Here is a 16073-nt window from a genome sequence, read left to right as displayed (position 1 = left end):
ACTTCTGAGAAGCCAGGAGGCGCTGTGGTTCCATGGGAACCAGTCCCCGATCTGAGAGCATTACCCTCAGCCTTCCCTGCCCTTCCTAAGGGTCAGATCCCTGAAGTCCCAGCACCTGCTGCTGCCAGCACCCGGAGACCCCGCTGACTGGGGTCAAATTCAGACAGTTGTCGACAGTACACAGTCCTGCGGTGTGAAGAGAAAGCACCCCGAAACTGCCATGCATTACTGCAAAGTCCCCCAGCGCCGGCCATGAGCAGCTGAAGCAAGGCAGAACCCACCGTGGTGCTTTTAGGGCCTGGAGTGAGCAGAGACCCTCTGTGGGCAAGACAGCACAGCGGGGGGGAAAGCTGGGTGTCTGGGATGGGCAGGGAGGCCCTGCCACGCGCCTAGGCACAACACCCGACGGGAACGCCCCTGCACGTGGTGGGGCTGTCCCACACCCCACGCTGCTGCCCCATGCACGGCCAGGACGAGTCGGGATGAAAACGGTGAGGCCGCCTCTCAAGGCCCAAAGGCAGACTCACACCCGCGGTGCACCTCTGAGCTCTAAGGAGGGCGGACAGACCTGGAGCCGGGTTTACCTGGCCCACCGGTGAGCTGGGACGAGCGAAAGCCGGCCGCGGAGCAGTGGCCCCAGCTCGGGGTGTCCCCTCTCTCCCCGAGAGGGGAACCCCTCCTCACCCGGAAAAGCCCCTCCGGCAACCACAGGGTGGGGAGAGCAGCTCACCAAGCACCCACTGGGGTCCAAGGCCCAGTGTTTGTTGGCTGGACTCCCAGAGGCCCCACTTTGGGGGCTCAAATTCACACCTTAATGGTTGAAAGGGGTCCCATGACCCGATTCCCCAGCGACGAGCCCAACCGAAGTGACTGCTCCGTCCACAAGCTCTGGGGCCTGCCTGCCTGCCTGCCTACAGCGCAGGAGGCTAACGGCACCGTTCCCGCAGCCAGGCCCCCGCTGCCCGCACACTCACGACGGCAGGCGGACGTGTCCGCTCCTTCCGAAGAGCAGCACCTCTTTGCTTGAGCACAGACCCTCACTTTCCCCCCAAAACGGCCTGCATTTCAAGGGGCAGAACATCAGGCCAGCACAGCCCCGGAGGCAACCAGACTCCAGGTGTGAAAGGCAAAACTGCTGTGTGACTGAAGGCGAGGATTTATGGACAGTGCGAGGAAAGGTCTCAGCGGAAGGACAGATGCTGCGCTAAAGGGACGCAAGGCACAATTTACTGCTCCCTAAACATGTTTTTAATCACATCATTCTTAATTAATGTACCAAACCAGGTCAAATTCTAATCCTGTACAACTCCCTTAAAAATTTTAAAATATCTTGCTAATGTTAAAAATGTCCACATAACCTCACAAACATCTCTAACGTACAAAGCGGCAAAGCCAAGAAAGCACGTGTTGCCAGAGTGAACCCGACGTGAACGTTGCGTGCGGCCTTGTTGACCGATGGAACCCTCTGGGGACTGTTCTGTCTACACTCGGCCAACTCGACGTCCGGGTCGGGGGAGGAACAAGCCTCACTGAGATGCTGAGGCATCTCAGCCTCCGACCGTGACTGTCACTCCACTGGACAAGGACTGGGTGAGCAGTGTGACTCGGACGTTTCTCCAGTAAGTGCAACCCGTGCTCTCAGCCCAAGTGGAGCTTCACCTCTAACCCCCGTGCTCTCCCCTCTGCCACCCTCACCCCTCCACCCTGGGTTTGAGTGCCTAGCCTCACAGGGCCTACCTGGGGGTCAGGGGGCCCCTCAACCCTTCATCTGCTCCAACGGACGCAAGTGCAGATCGCGGTATGTGAGGCCCAAGGTGGGTGGCAGGGCCCACGCTGCAGGATGGACAAGGCTGCCCTCCCGCTGGCAGAGGCTGGCTCGACGCCCCTGCGTTGCTCCCCGCTGTAACCGACCCTCCCGGACAGGGCTCCTGTCCCTGCACCTTCCCCGAAAGCACAGCGGAAAGGCAAGCAAACACGGCTGCCAGGAAGCGACAGCCCTCCCCAGGCTGCCGGCTCACCTTGGGCCACCCGACCAGCAGCAGCAGAGACAACCAGAAGCACGACTCTGGGAAGTCAGAGGTTTTGTCTCAACGCTCAAGTGACAACGCGTCCCCAGCTTTCCTGACCTGGAGTAAAAGCCCCGAGAAGGATGCTGAAGAAGAGGTTTAACTGAGGTTAAAACTCAGTGCAGCTTTAAAAATTCTGCAATGCTTCGGCTTTTTGGCTCTCTGCCAAAGCAGCTATTTGTATATATTAACACTGCTTTAGGACTTTGATTAAAACCTCATGAGTATGTTCAGGATGACACTTTCAACGAAGAAACTCCACTCGAACGTCGCACTCGTCCCACGGCGCTCCGAGGGCTCAACGGGGGGAAACCCTCGGGGCGTGATGTCCTTTGGTTTCGAGTCCAGCAACGCACACCCTGCACGACCGTCTGCGGCAGACACGAGGCCCTCGCCGAGGACGTGGGAGGTGCACGCAGTGTGCCAGAAGGGAGCGTGCGCTCGGCTCTGAGAACAACGTCCAAGGTTATCTTGATAGTGACTGAGCTCCATGTTCATGATTCCTAAGTTACGTTTTATAAAAAAGGAAGAGCCTCCAGACTCTCTTTCATAATTACTCAGGTTTTATAACCTGAGTTATATAACATCTGAGTTTATAACATCTCTTCAACAGAAACTCTTCATGAGGACGTGAAAATGTCAATCCTATTTCACTCCATCTTAAGAAAGCAAATCACCCCTAGAACACCTCAGCCGGGCGCTTCACTCTGTAGACAGTTCACGTCAGGTGAACTCAATGAGGGTTTCAGGGTCTTTTTCTCAGGACCAGAAAAAAAGGCAGTGGTTGGAGTTTGACAGCAATGAACGGGAACGAAACCTGCCTTATTCTAACAGACAGCTGCTGCACAAGAGCCCAGGGCCCCGCCGTGCACACGCCCTATCCCCGTCCACAGGCCCTATCCCCGTCCACAGGCCCTATCCCCGTCCACACGCCCTATCCCCGTCCACACGCCCTATCCCCGTCCACACGCCCTATCCCCGTCCACACGCCCTATCCCCGTCCACAGGCCCTATCCCCGTCCACACGCCCTATCCCCGTCCACACGCCCTATCCCCGTCCACAGGCCCTATCCCCGTCCACAGGCCCTATCCCCGTCCACACGCCCTATCCCCGTCCACACGCCCTATCCCCGTCCACAGGCCCTATCCCCGTCCACACGCCCTATCCCCGTCCACACGCCCTATCCCCGTCCACACGCCCTATCCCCGTCCACACGCCCTATCCCCGTCCACATGCCCTATCCCCGTCCACAGGCCCTATCCCCGTCCACACGCCCTATCCCCGTCCACACGCCCTATCCCCGTCCACACGCCCTATCCCCGTCCACACGCCCTATCCCCGTCCACAGGCCCTATCCCCGTCCACAGGCCCTATCCCCGTCCACACGCCCTATCCCCGTCCACACGCCCTATCCCCGTCCACAGGCCCTATCCCCGTCCACAGGCCCTATCCCCGTCCACACGCCCTATCCCCGTCCACAGGCCCTATCCCCGTCCACACGCCCTATCCCCGTCCACACGCCCTATCCCCGTCCACAGGCCCTATCCCCGTCCACAGGCCCTATCCCCGTCCACACGCCCTATCCCCGTCCACACGCCCTATCCCCGTCCACAGGCCCTATCCCCGTCCACACGCCCTATCCCCGTCCACACGCCCTATCCCCGTCCACACGCCCTATCCCCGTCCACAGGCCCTATCCCCGTCCACATGCCCTATCCCCGTCCACAGGCCCTATCCCCGTCCACACGCCCTATCCCCGTCCACACGCCCTATCCCCGTCCACACGCCCTATCCCCGTCCACAGGCCCTATCCCCGTCCACAGGCCCTATCCCCGTCCACACGCCCTATCCCCGTCCACACGCCCTATCCCCGTCCACAGGCCCTATCCCCGTCCACAGGCCCTATCCCCGTCCACACGCCCTATCCCCGTCCACAGGCCCTATCCCCGTCCACACGCCCTATCCCCGTCCACAGGCCCTATCCCCGTGTGTCTCCGTGTGTCCCCGGGGCCAACGCTACTGCTCCTGCCACGCCCGGGATCCACCGCAGGTGAGCACTTACCTGCCCATCTTGTCCCACGTGGTGTATCTGTAGATTGCCCTGCAAAATGGATGAATAAGGGTGTGATCAAAGACAACAGCTTTAAGATGCACGAGACAAGAGGCAGGAACGTCCCCAGGCCATTAGTGAAAACCAGAAAAACCACTAACATCAATTCCAACATCAGTCCCTTACAGCCATAAAAATCCCAAAATACTAATACTTAAGCTGAGTTTACAGGAGCTATTTTTTCTTACAAAAACAAACAAAACAAACCAGTTAAAAAAACATTGTACCCATCCCCCAACCCTGACCCCCAAATGGAAATGTTTTTTTCTAGCTCTTCACTTTGAAACAATCTCAGACTCACAAGAAGAACCAAAAGTAGTACAGAGAGGTCCTGCGCCGCATCACCCAGCTTCCCCTTTGGGACACCTGACACATCATGGCAACCAGGAAATCAATGGGACGTAATGCAATTAACCAGACTACAGGCCTACTGAGATCTCACCAGCTGGAAATTCATTTTCATTTGTTTAAAAAAAATAATAGTTGTTTTAAAGTCTGGTAGGCGCTGCTGAATGTCTCTTTACAGATAGCCTCATTTTGACAAAATAACTACCTAATTTTTAAGTGAACAAAGTAAGGTTTCATTGTGATAAGAAGGCTAATTGCATATTGTAACTTATTACAAAGTAATCATTACACTATCAGCAATTTTTTCTAATTCGGTGCATTCAATTCCTAATGGAAGCAAAAAAAAAAAAAAAAAAAAAAAACCACTGGATTATACAGAGGAGGGATTCAGTTAAGAAAACTAAAAAAAAAAGGGCAAAATTGATACTAAAAATTGAAATTCAAGTAGTCTAATGAATTTTGAGCAGAAACAGCATAAAAGCGGGTGTACATTGATCTCTCCTTTTCCAGCCGCAACCGTTTTCCTTCCTTTCAAGGGCCCCCAGCAAGGTAGGCGTGCTGGTTGACGGGCAGCCCTCTGTGGGCGTGGCCTCCCCCTCACCTGTGCCTGGAGAAGGGAAGCTCCCCTGTCCCCAAGGGGGCGTCTGCACTTAGCTTGCTGCCCACTCCCACCCCCACCCCCACATGTTGCTCTGTGTGAGCTCACAGACACCCACCCCCAGCCCGCTGGCCCCGCAGGAGGCAGGGGGAAGCCCACTCCTTACCTGTGGTCAGGCCTGCTGGGACCTGCCCCTCCCCCCGCGCCCGCTAGCCTCCCCACCCCCAGTCACCCACCCGGCCGTGCGCCCCACCTTCCCACGGACACACCTGTCCCGTCATCTGACGACTCACAGAGGTTCGACAAGCTCGGAGCCGTCCCCTCAGAACCTGCCCGCCTCTTCCCTCTGACTGTGGGGCTGGGGGCTGGGGGCTGGGACGGAGAGGTCGGGGGGCACTGATATCACCCACTTGAGAAGAGCGGCCCGGCACAGCCGGAACATGAGGGGCCAGCAGGCACCGCTAAAGGAGTCCCAGGCTTCCCCAGGACTCTCCTGAGACCCGGGCCCACAACCCCTGGCGCCAGCAGATGCCCGAGGCCGGGAGCAACCGCTGGCCCTCAGCTCCGCCCACACGGCACACACGGGGATGGAGGGGTAGGTAGTCCAGGGCGTGCACTGCTCCCAGGTGGGGACAAGGCGCAGGAAACCACACCCCAATCTCCGGGCTGCAGCCCTGAGCCCCGGCCCGGCCCACCGACCTGGCCTTTGGAGGGGCAAGCTGACCTGCACACACAAAGCCCCCTGGGCAGGTACGCGTGCAGCCAGGAAGGCCTCCTGCCTCTGTCCGTACCGTGGAGTAACAGTAAAAGGACACCAGTGGGAAGAGACTGGGATGGCGGGACCGCAGGCGGCCGGGGCTGAGTCAGAAAAAGCTGCGCCAAAGGCTCACAGGACCTTCACGGGCCCTCTCACCACAGTCCCACCTCCCTCTAGTCCCGCACTGGCCCCCTGCGCCAAGAGGAGCCACGGACCTGTGAGGCCTCAGTCTCAGGGGCGGCCCCCTCGTGCTCCTCCCACCCCTGGGGCTGCAGAGGGCACTTCAGCCAGGAGCAAAAGCCTCCGTATAGCAAGTGTTCACAAAGAAACCCAGGTGGGGCCACGGTGCAGCAAGGGCAGGAAGGTGGGGAGGGCAGGCCGGGCCTCGGGTTTGTGCCCCAGGAAGTGGGAAGCAGGTGGTCTCTGCTGGACATCTGTGTCATCTGGGTATGCCCAGTCGTCCACCGCACCGGACAGAGGTCAGAGTGCAGAGGGCCCGTGGACACAGAGCGGGCCCTGGGCTGGCAGCCAGACTCACCTCGCTGTCCTGCGTGATCTGCACCTGCTCCCCTTGAGGCACCTGGGCGATGTGGAGGTGGCCCTGTGGGATCCGCAGAAGAGAAGACACCAAGAAGCATCAGAGGAAACAAGAAACGCTCTCCGAAGCGTCTGTTCCTGATTCTCCACTCGCAGTTCAAGAAAAGACAGCTAAGGCCTGAGTGGCCAGTATCCCACAGCTATGGTGTGAGCTTACTAAACACGCTCTTGAAGTTCTCCTTTAAGGACGTAACGCAGAATACAGTGCAGTAATTCTTAAAGGGGCAACGAGGCCTAGGAAAAATCTGCTAAATCTTTAAATGTTACTAAAAAGGCACATTTAAGAATGCGAAGGACATACAGGAAAAAGGAGAAACCACAATTTTCCAGAAAAATAAACTGACAAGTGTTTTGTTTTGTTTTGTTTTTTAAATTGTACTATCAACTCAGAGGGACCAGAAAGCTTATGGACTTTCAGACAGGGTCCCTGGTGACCTGGGGGTGCTGGAGGCTACACAGCAGCGTGACTAGGAGGGTGGGTGGCAGTTGTACACGTGTCTACACAGAAAACACGTCAGCCAACTCTTTTTAAATCAAAGAAACACATGACTATTTAAACAGCTGAAATAAATAATAAACGTGGTTCCAAAGTATCAGACTCCAACTAAAATGCATTTATGTTTGTAGATACAGGCAGACAAATAATTCCTGTAAATCTTAACTTAGCTCAGTGAAATGAATATCCATTATCTTACTTAAAATTCTACCTTAATCAAAATGGACCTGAAAATAAACTACTGTTGAATTTTCTATTGCTTTCATTTTACTACATCTATGTAATCCCTATATCACAGTTATCTATTCTGGAATTCTTTCAAAGAACTTCCTTACTAACGAGATTAGAGTAACTGCTTTTGTGACTGTCAGCTAAACAAAGAATTCACTGTTTATAACTGTCCCATCTCCCCTGGAAGAAGAACTCTTTACAATCCTCCTCAGGGCTCTCAGGAAGCCCTCCCTTTCCGGGCAGCGTGCTGAGTGCAGCATCAAACCAAGGCCGCCTGGGTCAGAACCAGGTCTCCAGGAGGCAGCCCTGCAACGAGGCCCATGGCGAGGAGGCTGGGTGACTAAAGCACCCCCAGGATCCCCTGGAAGTTCCTGCCCCGCTCTCCCGCGAAGGGTCTGGATGAAGGTCCACCTGGGCCGGCAGTGCACAAGGGCGACTCGTCACACAATCGAAAGAAACTACACACTAAGGCCACCAGCTCTCTCCGCTGGCCCCAGAATGAAATTATTCTTCTCTCAGCAAAGGGTGCCCATGCTTCTGAAAACAGCTCTGATACATCTTGACGTCTCGCAGGAGGACAGGCAGACACGCACAGGCAGGGGAGCCGCGGGGGGCCGGCAGAGAGGTCTACGAGATGTAGGAGGCCTACCTTAACTATTTCTACTTGGACCCCCTCCCAAGGTGTCAGCGGGATCCATTAGTCCAGGGAAAGCTGGTCGTGGCGCCCCTCCCCCAGCTTCCCAGCCGAGCCCTCCCCTTCCACTCGCAAAGGCAAACTGGCGAGAAGTACATACTACTTGGACTTGTCCGTCCTCCCCGATCTGGTGGATCTGGACCTGCTGGGCGTTGGCCAGGGCGTAGTGCAGGGCCTGAGGCGGGGGCTGCTGCAGCTCACTGGCGGGCGGAGGCGTGCTCATCATGGTCTCTGCGGGGAGATGCACACGAGCCTGAGGCCGAGCTCACCTCTGCCTCCCTCCTCCCCAGCCACACCACCCACGGAGGCCAAGGGAGAGCCTTCCAACGTGCCGCGTGTGAGCAACAGCTGTCAGAGAGCGGGCCTTTCCCACCTGTAGTCAGCGTCTAAAGACCCGATGACCCACAGACACAGATGGTTTCCACCCGCTACGTAAGTGAAGCTCCTCAGATGTAGTGACAAAAATGGCAAGCGAAAAACAGGAACAAAGTGCGTACTAAACTCTGCCAGACCAGCGCAAGGTAGGTCCACGGATAATTAAACTAACTTGGGAGGGGAGGGACTTCCCCAGTGGCGCAGTGGTTAAGAATCCGCCTGCCAATGCAGGGGACACGGGTTCCAGCCCTGGCCCAGGAAGATCCCACATGCCACGGAGCAACTAAGCCCTTGCGCCACAACTACTGAGCCTGCGCTCTAGAGCCCAGGAGCCACAGCTACTGAGGCCGTGTGCCACCACTACCGAAGCCCACGCGCCTAGAGCCCGCGATCCGCAACACAGAGAAGCCACCTCCATGAGAAGCCCGTGCCACGAACAGTAGGCCCCGCTCACCAAAACTAGAGAAAAGCCCGCGCGCAGCAACTAAGACCCAACACAGCCAAAAAGAAAAACAAAAACAAGACAAAACCCACAGCCTCTGACATGTTTATGGACAGGAAAACAGAGGAACTGAAGACACTGAATTACTGTCATTCAACTGAAAGAAACACTAATAACTGGAAGAAAAACAAAACAACAAGTGAGCGAGGGTAAAGGCCAAGCATGACATCCCAACTCGGCCAAAAGTAAACACACAAACAAAAAACTAACTTGGGAGAAAAGCTCCATCCACTCAATTAAAGGAACACTTCCAATAAAAGTTTACCTTCCATGTTTAACCCAGAATGAGATACGTTTGTTTTCATGTGTTGTGTATTACTTTTAACTGTAATACTATCTCAGTAAGAAGAATTTTCTTATACACTTAGAACATTAGGATTCCGAAAAAAAATTTTAATTTTCAATGTATATACATATTTTTGTCCTAAAGAATGGATTACTCAAAAAGACTTCTAAAGATAAAAACATATTACATTAGAATGAAATTCTCTGAGAAGTAGAATGCTGATATGAATGGAAAGAGGAAAAAGATATAAAATGTCTGATTCTTGAAGAAAAGAATTTTCATGCATTTTAACAGCTTAACGGTGGGTATCAAATTGACACGGTATCGATTCCACTGGCTGCCTTTTAAAAAGTTACAGTATAACAGTATTAAGATGTTAATACTTAGGAAATTCAAGTTATTGAATTTACCATGTCATCAATAGCTCCCTCTAATTACGCAATGTGAAGACCAATTTAAATCTGTTTTACAATCAATACTGATATCAAAGTGCAGTGCAAAAAACTGCATCTGTTACTCGCTTGTGGTCAAGAATAATCCAAGAGATAGGGCAAGTGACCCCAGGCAAGGACTCATGCTGAGGGAGGACCACGGCCACAGGCAGTGACCCGGAAAGGGCGGCCCCTCAAAGGCCTCGCCCCCACCGGCCGCGCTCCCCCAGGTCCAGAGAGACACACAGTCAGGAGCTCGTTCTCTGCGACCCTACCGTTCTGGGCCCTGCACGGATGCTCCCCAGTGAGAGCTGTAGGGAAAAGCGCTGGGGGCAGAGGTTTACACAGTAAAATGCAGCCACCTCAAGCTCAAGCACATGTGAAAGTTCACAGGGTGTGGCCAGACAGCAGGGTGAGATACAAACGTTTTAATAAACTGATATGTTTTAAATCCCTTGAAAACCAGTGATGTTGTGGTCTGTGTTCAAATGGGCAGTACTAATTCAGCCTTAAATAGACCAGCCTCAGCTCAGAATCTCAGTTGTAGCATTTGTCTGCTGATACTTCAAAAGAGAACACGACAACTCCAGCTGGAGTTACTACCAATTCCAAATTAATGGAATCCTGGCTAAATTACATGTTCCTGGATTATGTCTGTCACCAGAATAGCCTTAAGGACCAGATTCGCTGGGTCAGGCCACGAGTCCGCAGGAAGAACAAGGACGAAATCCCAGAGGCCCTTTAACCAACCACCCTGTGCTGTAGCGAGTTTGGGCCAAGTAGGCAGTACGTTAAAGTAGAAAAATATCCAGTCCACAGAAAGTCACAGAACAACGTACTTCCTAAAGAGTCTGATAAAAGAAGAACATGGTCCGTGTTTCTCTCAAAACTCCCAGGGCTCCGGCGCCCGAGGAGGGGCCGCCCTCCGGCTTCCAGCGGACCACCCGAGAGCAGTCCAGACCCGTCCCAGAGCCCAGAACTCGCCCCTCGTGCTTCCCAGACACGGCACCTGAGGCAAAGGGGGTGCGACGGTGCCAGCCTCCCTCAAGTGCTCCTTAAAACGGCACACCTTGACCCCCGCCCTGAAGCGGTGCCCCCTGCTGCACAACCCAGGCACCGAGACCCGGGTGGGCGGAGGAAGCAAGGTGCTGTGTGGCACCACAGTGTCCGTCCTCGGAGGCCCAGAAGGCAGCTGGCCCGTAGGGCGACACAAAGGGCCCACTGCTCCTGAGAAAACGCCCGTCACTCTGGCCACGGACGGTGCTGCTGGAGCCTGCGGACCTTCCCAAGCCACCGAGGCTGGCCAGAGTCCATTCCGAGCCACACGTCCTGAGGCTCAGCACCCGCCCGGCCACGGCACTGAAGAGCCCCTCATGGTGGCCATTCGCCACCCACAAGAGACCACAGGACCAACGGCAGCACTGAGAGTTGCTCAGACCCACAGTCTGGGGACCTCCCCGGTGGTGCAGTGGTTAAGAACCCACCTGCCAACTAAGCCCGTGCACCACAACTACTGAGCCCGTGTGCCACAACTACTGAAGCCCGTGTGCCTAGAGCCCGCGCTCCGCAGCAAGAGAAGCCACCGCAATGAGAAGCCCGCGCACCGCAACGAAGAGCAGCCCCCGCTCACCACAACTAGAGAAAAGCCTGCGCGCAGCAACGAAGACCCAACACAGCCAAAAAGAAAAAGAAAAACAAAACAAAACGCACAGCCTCTTAGGAGGAACCCTGACATGTTTATAGACAGAAAAACAGAGGAACTGAAGACACACGACTACCATTAAACTGAATTACTGTCATTCAACTGAAAGAAACACTAATCACTAGAAGCAAAACAAAACAAGTGAGCGCGGGCAAAGGCCAAGCGTGACATCAGCAGCCTGTGATGGAGATCAGACCTGAGGGGCAAAGGCCACCTGAGTCCCCAACCGCAGGGTCAGAGACAGATGCAAGGTGGCCGGCCCAGCAGCCCACGCACAGCTCCAGGACCCAGCACCCTCCTGCTCCAACGTGGGCCGGACAGGCTCGGGGCCTCACGCAGGTGCTGGCGGGCAACGCCGAGCCTCAGACCACCGCCCGGAGGCAGGACCTGCACTGAACACGATCCCGAGGGGCCCGCCCGCAAGTCAGCTCGTCACGTGTCCCGGGCACCTCCAGAGGTGGGGACGCGGGCTCCACGGCGCACCTCGTCTGATGGGGACAGGCACCGAGCACGGCCGCGCCGGCCAGGCGGCCCCGGGGTAAGACGGCAGGTCCCCGGCCACGCTGAAACCTGCATCCCTGGAGCCACAGCCCCCACGCCGACCCTCTGAGGACCACAGAGCCAGTCCGGCTCGGCAAGGAGCCACCCCCAGCGGGGCCCCAACTGCTACCTAGGTTCCCACGACAGAACCCCGGTGGGGACAGCAAGGCCGGACCCCTCACCGAGAGACTCTTCAACGCAGGCCCGGCACAGGAGCTCTGCTCGGGCGTGACCCGTCTGGCCCACGGAGTCGGCGTCGGCCACCCCCAGCTTGCATGAGTCACGTGGCAAGTGAAGGCCAAGTATCTGACAACCACCAAACCACCGAGGAGAACCCGCTTCCTGAGGTCTGGCCCAGAAAGACCCATAACGCCGCGAGGGCTCCAGGTGACTTGCTTCGTCACCGCAGCGTTTCCGGCCCGAGAGTTCCGCCCACCCTGCCGGCCCCGCCCCCGAATCCCGGCCCGACACGTGGCGCGTCCGCAGAGTTAAAAAACCATTTCTGTCACAACGTTCTGAGACATCTTCGGTGACGAGCGACGCTCGTCTCCCTGTCACTCCTGGTGAACTTGCGCAGCTGTCCTTTCAATGGCTGCAAAGAAAGCCTACGAGCCTCCCGTCATCCTGAGGCTGAGCGTAAGCGAGGCCGCGTCCTCACCGCGGCAGTAACGACGCGACTGAGGCTTCACCCCAGCCTTCCCCTGCAGACGTCACGCAGACGGCGACAGCGACAGCGAGCCAGCAACGTGCCGGCCCGCCGGGCAGAAGGAGAGGCGCCCGGGGCGGCGTCCAGGCGCTCCTGGCCCAGCACCTGCCGCCGCCACCGCCGCTGAACCCGGGATGCCCGCCCCCCGACAGCGGCCACGGAGCCTCCCGGGGTCCGGCCGAGGCGCCCCGCCTCTCACAGGGCGCGTGCGGGCACAGAGCCGCGCTCCTCACCCTGAGCGCGCCGCGTCGTACCTGAGGTGCCGTACGAGGACGAGGACGGGGTTCTCCTGGAGAAGCTCTTGACGGCCAGGCTCTGGCCTCGCTGTTTCCGCCGCCAGGCCGTCCGACACTTGGAGTCGATGCTCTGTTTGATTCGATACCAGTCGGATTCCGTGATTCCGAATTTGTAGAAGAGGTGACCTGCGAGAACACACGGCGGGGAGGCTCTGTGAGGCGCGGCGGGCGGTCAGGGCGCAGCGCCGACAGGAAGCGCGACGGGCGAGAGCCGCCTCAGGCCCGCCGGCCGCGTGCGGTGCTCGCTTTTCATTTATTCAGCTCGAACCTGTGTGACGCGATCCGCCCCCACCACACGGAGCCGCGCACCGAGCTGGAGGTGGGGCTTCCCCCAGCACCCCGGGTGCCCCGCGCTCCAACCGTCCACCTGACTCCACGCACGGCCCGTCCGGTCCCGAGGCCGCGCCGGAACGGCAGCTCGTCCCTCCTTGCTCACGCCTGCCCGGCTGCCTCCTTCCCTCCTCTCAGGTGTGGGCTCCAGCGAGAGCTCGGCAATCCTCCCCGCACCCAGCCCACTTCACCCCCGAGTGCTCCCACCGGCACCCCCGTCCCGGCGCTCCAGCGCTTCAGAGAACTTAGGTGCCGCTGGCGTTTACTCCGCTTCCCGCACAACCACGGGCTCTGTGCTCTCCTCATCCACGCGTGCCGAGAACCCAGAATGTCCAGGCGCGTGACAGGTGCTTACACGTTCGTTGCCTAAATGCTGGTTACAACTCATGTGAAGACTTTCTTCCACTGCTACTTGAGTCTGAGGCCTACACAACTTCCCTTGCCTCTCCATCCGCCTCCCTCCATCAGAATGAAACGCCCTAAGGGCGGACATAATCCACTCCCCGGGGGCCCCCAGCGCGCACGCCCAGCCCGCCCAGCCGAGTGGGCGACCCTCCACTGGACACTGGACCGCTGGCCACAGAGGGCGGGGCAGCCCTCTGGCACCCTCGTTGTCCGCCCCTGCGTCACGGCGAGCTCTCAGGGCAGGATGTGGGCATCTGAGACCCCTTACCAGCAAGGAGGAAACCGGGTGGCAGATGGAGACCCCTCCCTGCCAGCCCGCCCAGCTCTCACTGGACCACTTCACCTCTTCCTTGTGCTGAATCAACGGGGGTAACGGTTGGCAACACGGGAACCACAAGAAATGCTTTTCAACGGGATGATCTCCTTTCTATCTGGTCATGAAGCTTCGCTGATTAATGGGAAAATACATGGATGAAATTCAGAAATTTCATAATCAAAAGATCCAGCTGGAAAACTTGCTGTTTGGGCCGCTAAGAGCGCCCAGTTTGGAGCATCAGCTGAGAGCTCATTCGATGCCCAGTCCCTAAACTCTGCTCTGTGGAGAGCACAGACCCTAGGAATAATCAAAACAAAGGAAGTCTGTTTTCTTAAGGACTGTATTAAGTTTCTTTTGTCTTGGAAAGACACTTAACTCTTTTGTGAACGCAGCCTAAGGCATTTTGACTCCAAACACAACCAGAATGTGCCACCTTGATAAAGAGAAACTGGGTTAAGGAGGGGCAGGGCTCACAGGGTCACAGAGAAGACCAGCTGCAAGGTAGCCTCAGCCCCACTCTGTCCTCCTGCAGAAAAGGACGCACATAAAGGAGGCGGCACCTCTTTGCTGGTTTTCAGGTCATTTCTAAACTAACTGGGGCCATCCCGATGTTTACTGAGAGACGGCTCCATGCCTGGCGCGGCTCTAGATGCAGGGTGGGGCTCGCAAAGTTCCAGCCAGTTACCCACATGAGTGACAAGAGACCCCAACTACCAACTGTAGTCACCACAGAACTCAAATACTGACGGAGCCCAACTATGAGAACAAGAACCGTATAGTCACAAGGGGACCCGACCACTAACTACAGCTGTACGGTCACAGGAGGCGCCAACTACCCACTACAGCTACAGAGGAGCCCGAACACAGGCAAAGAAGTGGCGACCACACGTGCCCAAGCACCTCGTTAGGTACCTGCTCCAATACAGAAGGACACCCCGCAGACCACCCTCAGATCCCCTCATGCTTTCCCACGCAAGGAAAACAACTTCCAAACACCTTCCAATGCCTCTAGGGATTAATGAGATCATGCAAAATCCCAAAGCTTGTCAGTAATAGAAGAGAATAAACACAACACACACGTGGGCACACAAGCATAAGAAATGAGCGAAAACATTAATACTTAAATTCAACTTTGTAAAAAACAATCTGCCAGTTCAAAACCTGGCTTACATCCTTCGAAGAAAAAACGTACATTCGTAGAGTTCTGCGTTAGCCATTTAAAAATTCTTCTAAGACATCTTATTACATAGTTCCTTCCAACAGTGACTCAAGACTCCAGCTCGATGGCAAATGCCCCCGCGAAGGCTGCCAGGAAACACTAAGGAAGGAGCCAGCAGCACCGATGCCTCCCCCATGAGAGCCGCAGTGCAGGAGGGCACAGGGGGCTCGGCTCCGCCCCGGGAGCCTCATGGGCGGACTTCCTCTGACTTTGTTAAAGGCGTTCTGCAGCTTTTCTGCCAGCCCCGAGCAACCTCAGCTGAGTGAAAGGAGGAGAAACCTCTTACAATGAGTGATGAAGAAGATTACTTTGCATTAACTGGTATTTCACACTTGTTGAAGCATTTTATCTCAAGTCATTTGATGCTCCTAAGAAAACCTCATGAAATAAGAATGTCAATCTCCTCACCGCAGCTCCAAACCGAGTTCTCAGTGAGGAGTGAGAACCAGCCTTAAAGTTCGGGCCTCCGGTGCCCCCCCAAGTGGAGAAGAATCGGCCACAGAAAGCCCAGCAGCGCCCCCCTCTGCCCAGACAGCAGCGGGCGCCCGGCCGGGACGCGCGGGAGCCCGGGGAGGAGGTGGTGGCCCCCCCCGGCGGCCTGGACACAGTCTCATCTGCAGATGAGCCGCGTAGCCCCCCAGCAGCCCGGGGAGGCTAAGCAGCGGACAGGCCCTGTGCTGCTCCCAAGTGGTGCCCGGGCACCCCCCGAGGCTCTGAGCGGGGTCCCGTCCCTGCTGACCACCTCCCCCTTTCCAGGACGCCCGTCGCTGACACCGGTGGTTCCCGGCTCTCGTGTGAGCCCCACGAGGGGCTGAGATGCACCACAGGAAGGACAGACAAGAAAAAAGGCACGGGGCTTGCAATCCTGTGTCCTCGGGGAGGGGCGTGGGGTGGCGTGGGGCTTATCGGTCACAACAGAAGGCAAACCAGGGCACTGCTAACATAGCCTCGGGTTCCAGGGAGAGGGAAGCAGAAACGTGAGCGCCGGCAACTGACTTCTTCACGTGACGGTCTCAGCTCCCGTGTGGGCACCGCGGAGCCCAGCGTCCCGGCCACAGAGCCAGCTG

At 56.6% G+C, this 16073-nt stretch overlaps 1 protein-coding gene across 15 annotated transcripts in view; it reads right to left on the bottom strand.

Moving 5' to 3' along the window:
- BANP (BTG3 associated nuclear protein) overlaps window positions 1–16073 on the bottom strand; it is a 133328-nt gene that overhangs the window by 52282 nt on the left and 64973 nt on the right. For all 15 annotated transcript variants that reach the window (XM_059045932.2, XM_067019729.1, XM_067019728.1 and 12 more), the window contains 4 exons: window positions 12695–12862; window positions 7999–8129; window positions 6419–6481; window positions 4130–4168 (listed from right to left, as the gene is read on the bottom strand). In XM_059045932.2, the coding sequence (XP_058901915.1) occupies window positions 4130–4168; window positions 6419–6481; window positions 7999–8129; window positions 12695–12862 (401 nt within the window). The remainder of the gene's footprint in view (window positions 1–4129; window positions 4169–6418; window positions 6482–7998; window positions 8130–12694; window positions 12863–16073) is intronic.

The sequence above is a fragment of the Kogia breviceps genome, chromosome 18 (assembly GCF_026419965.1).
Source record: "Kogia breviceps isolate mKogBre1 chromosome 18, mKogBre1 haplotype 1, whole genome shotgun sequence".
NCBI lineage: Eukaryota > Metazoa > Chordata > Mammalia > Artiodactyla > Physeteridae > Kogia > Kogia breviceps.
This window is presented reverse-complemented; position numbering and strand designations above follow the sequence as displayed.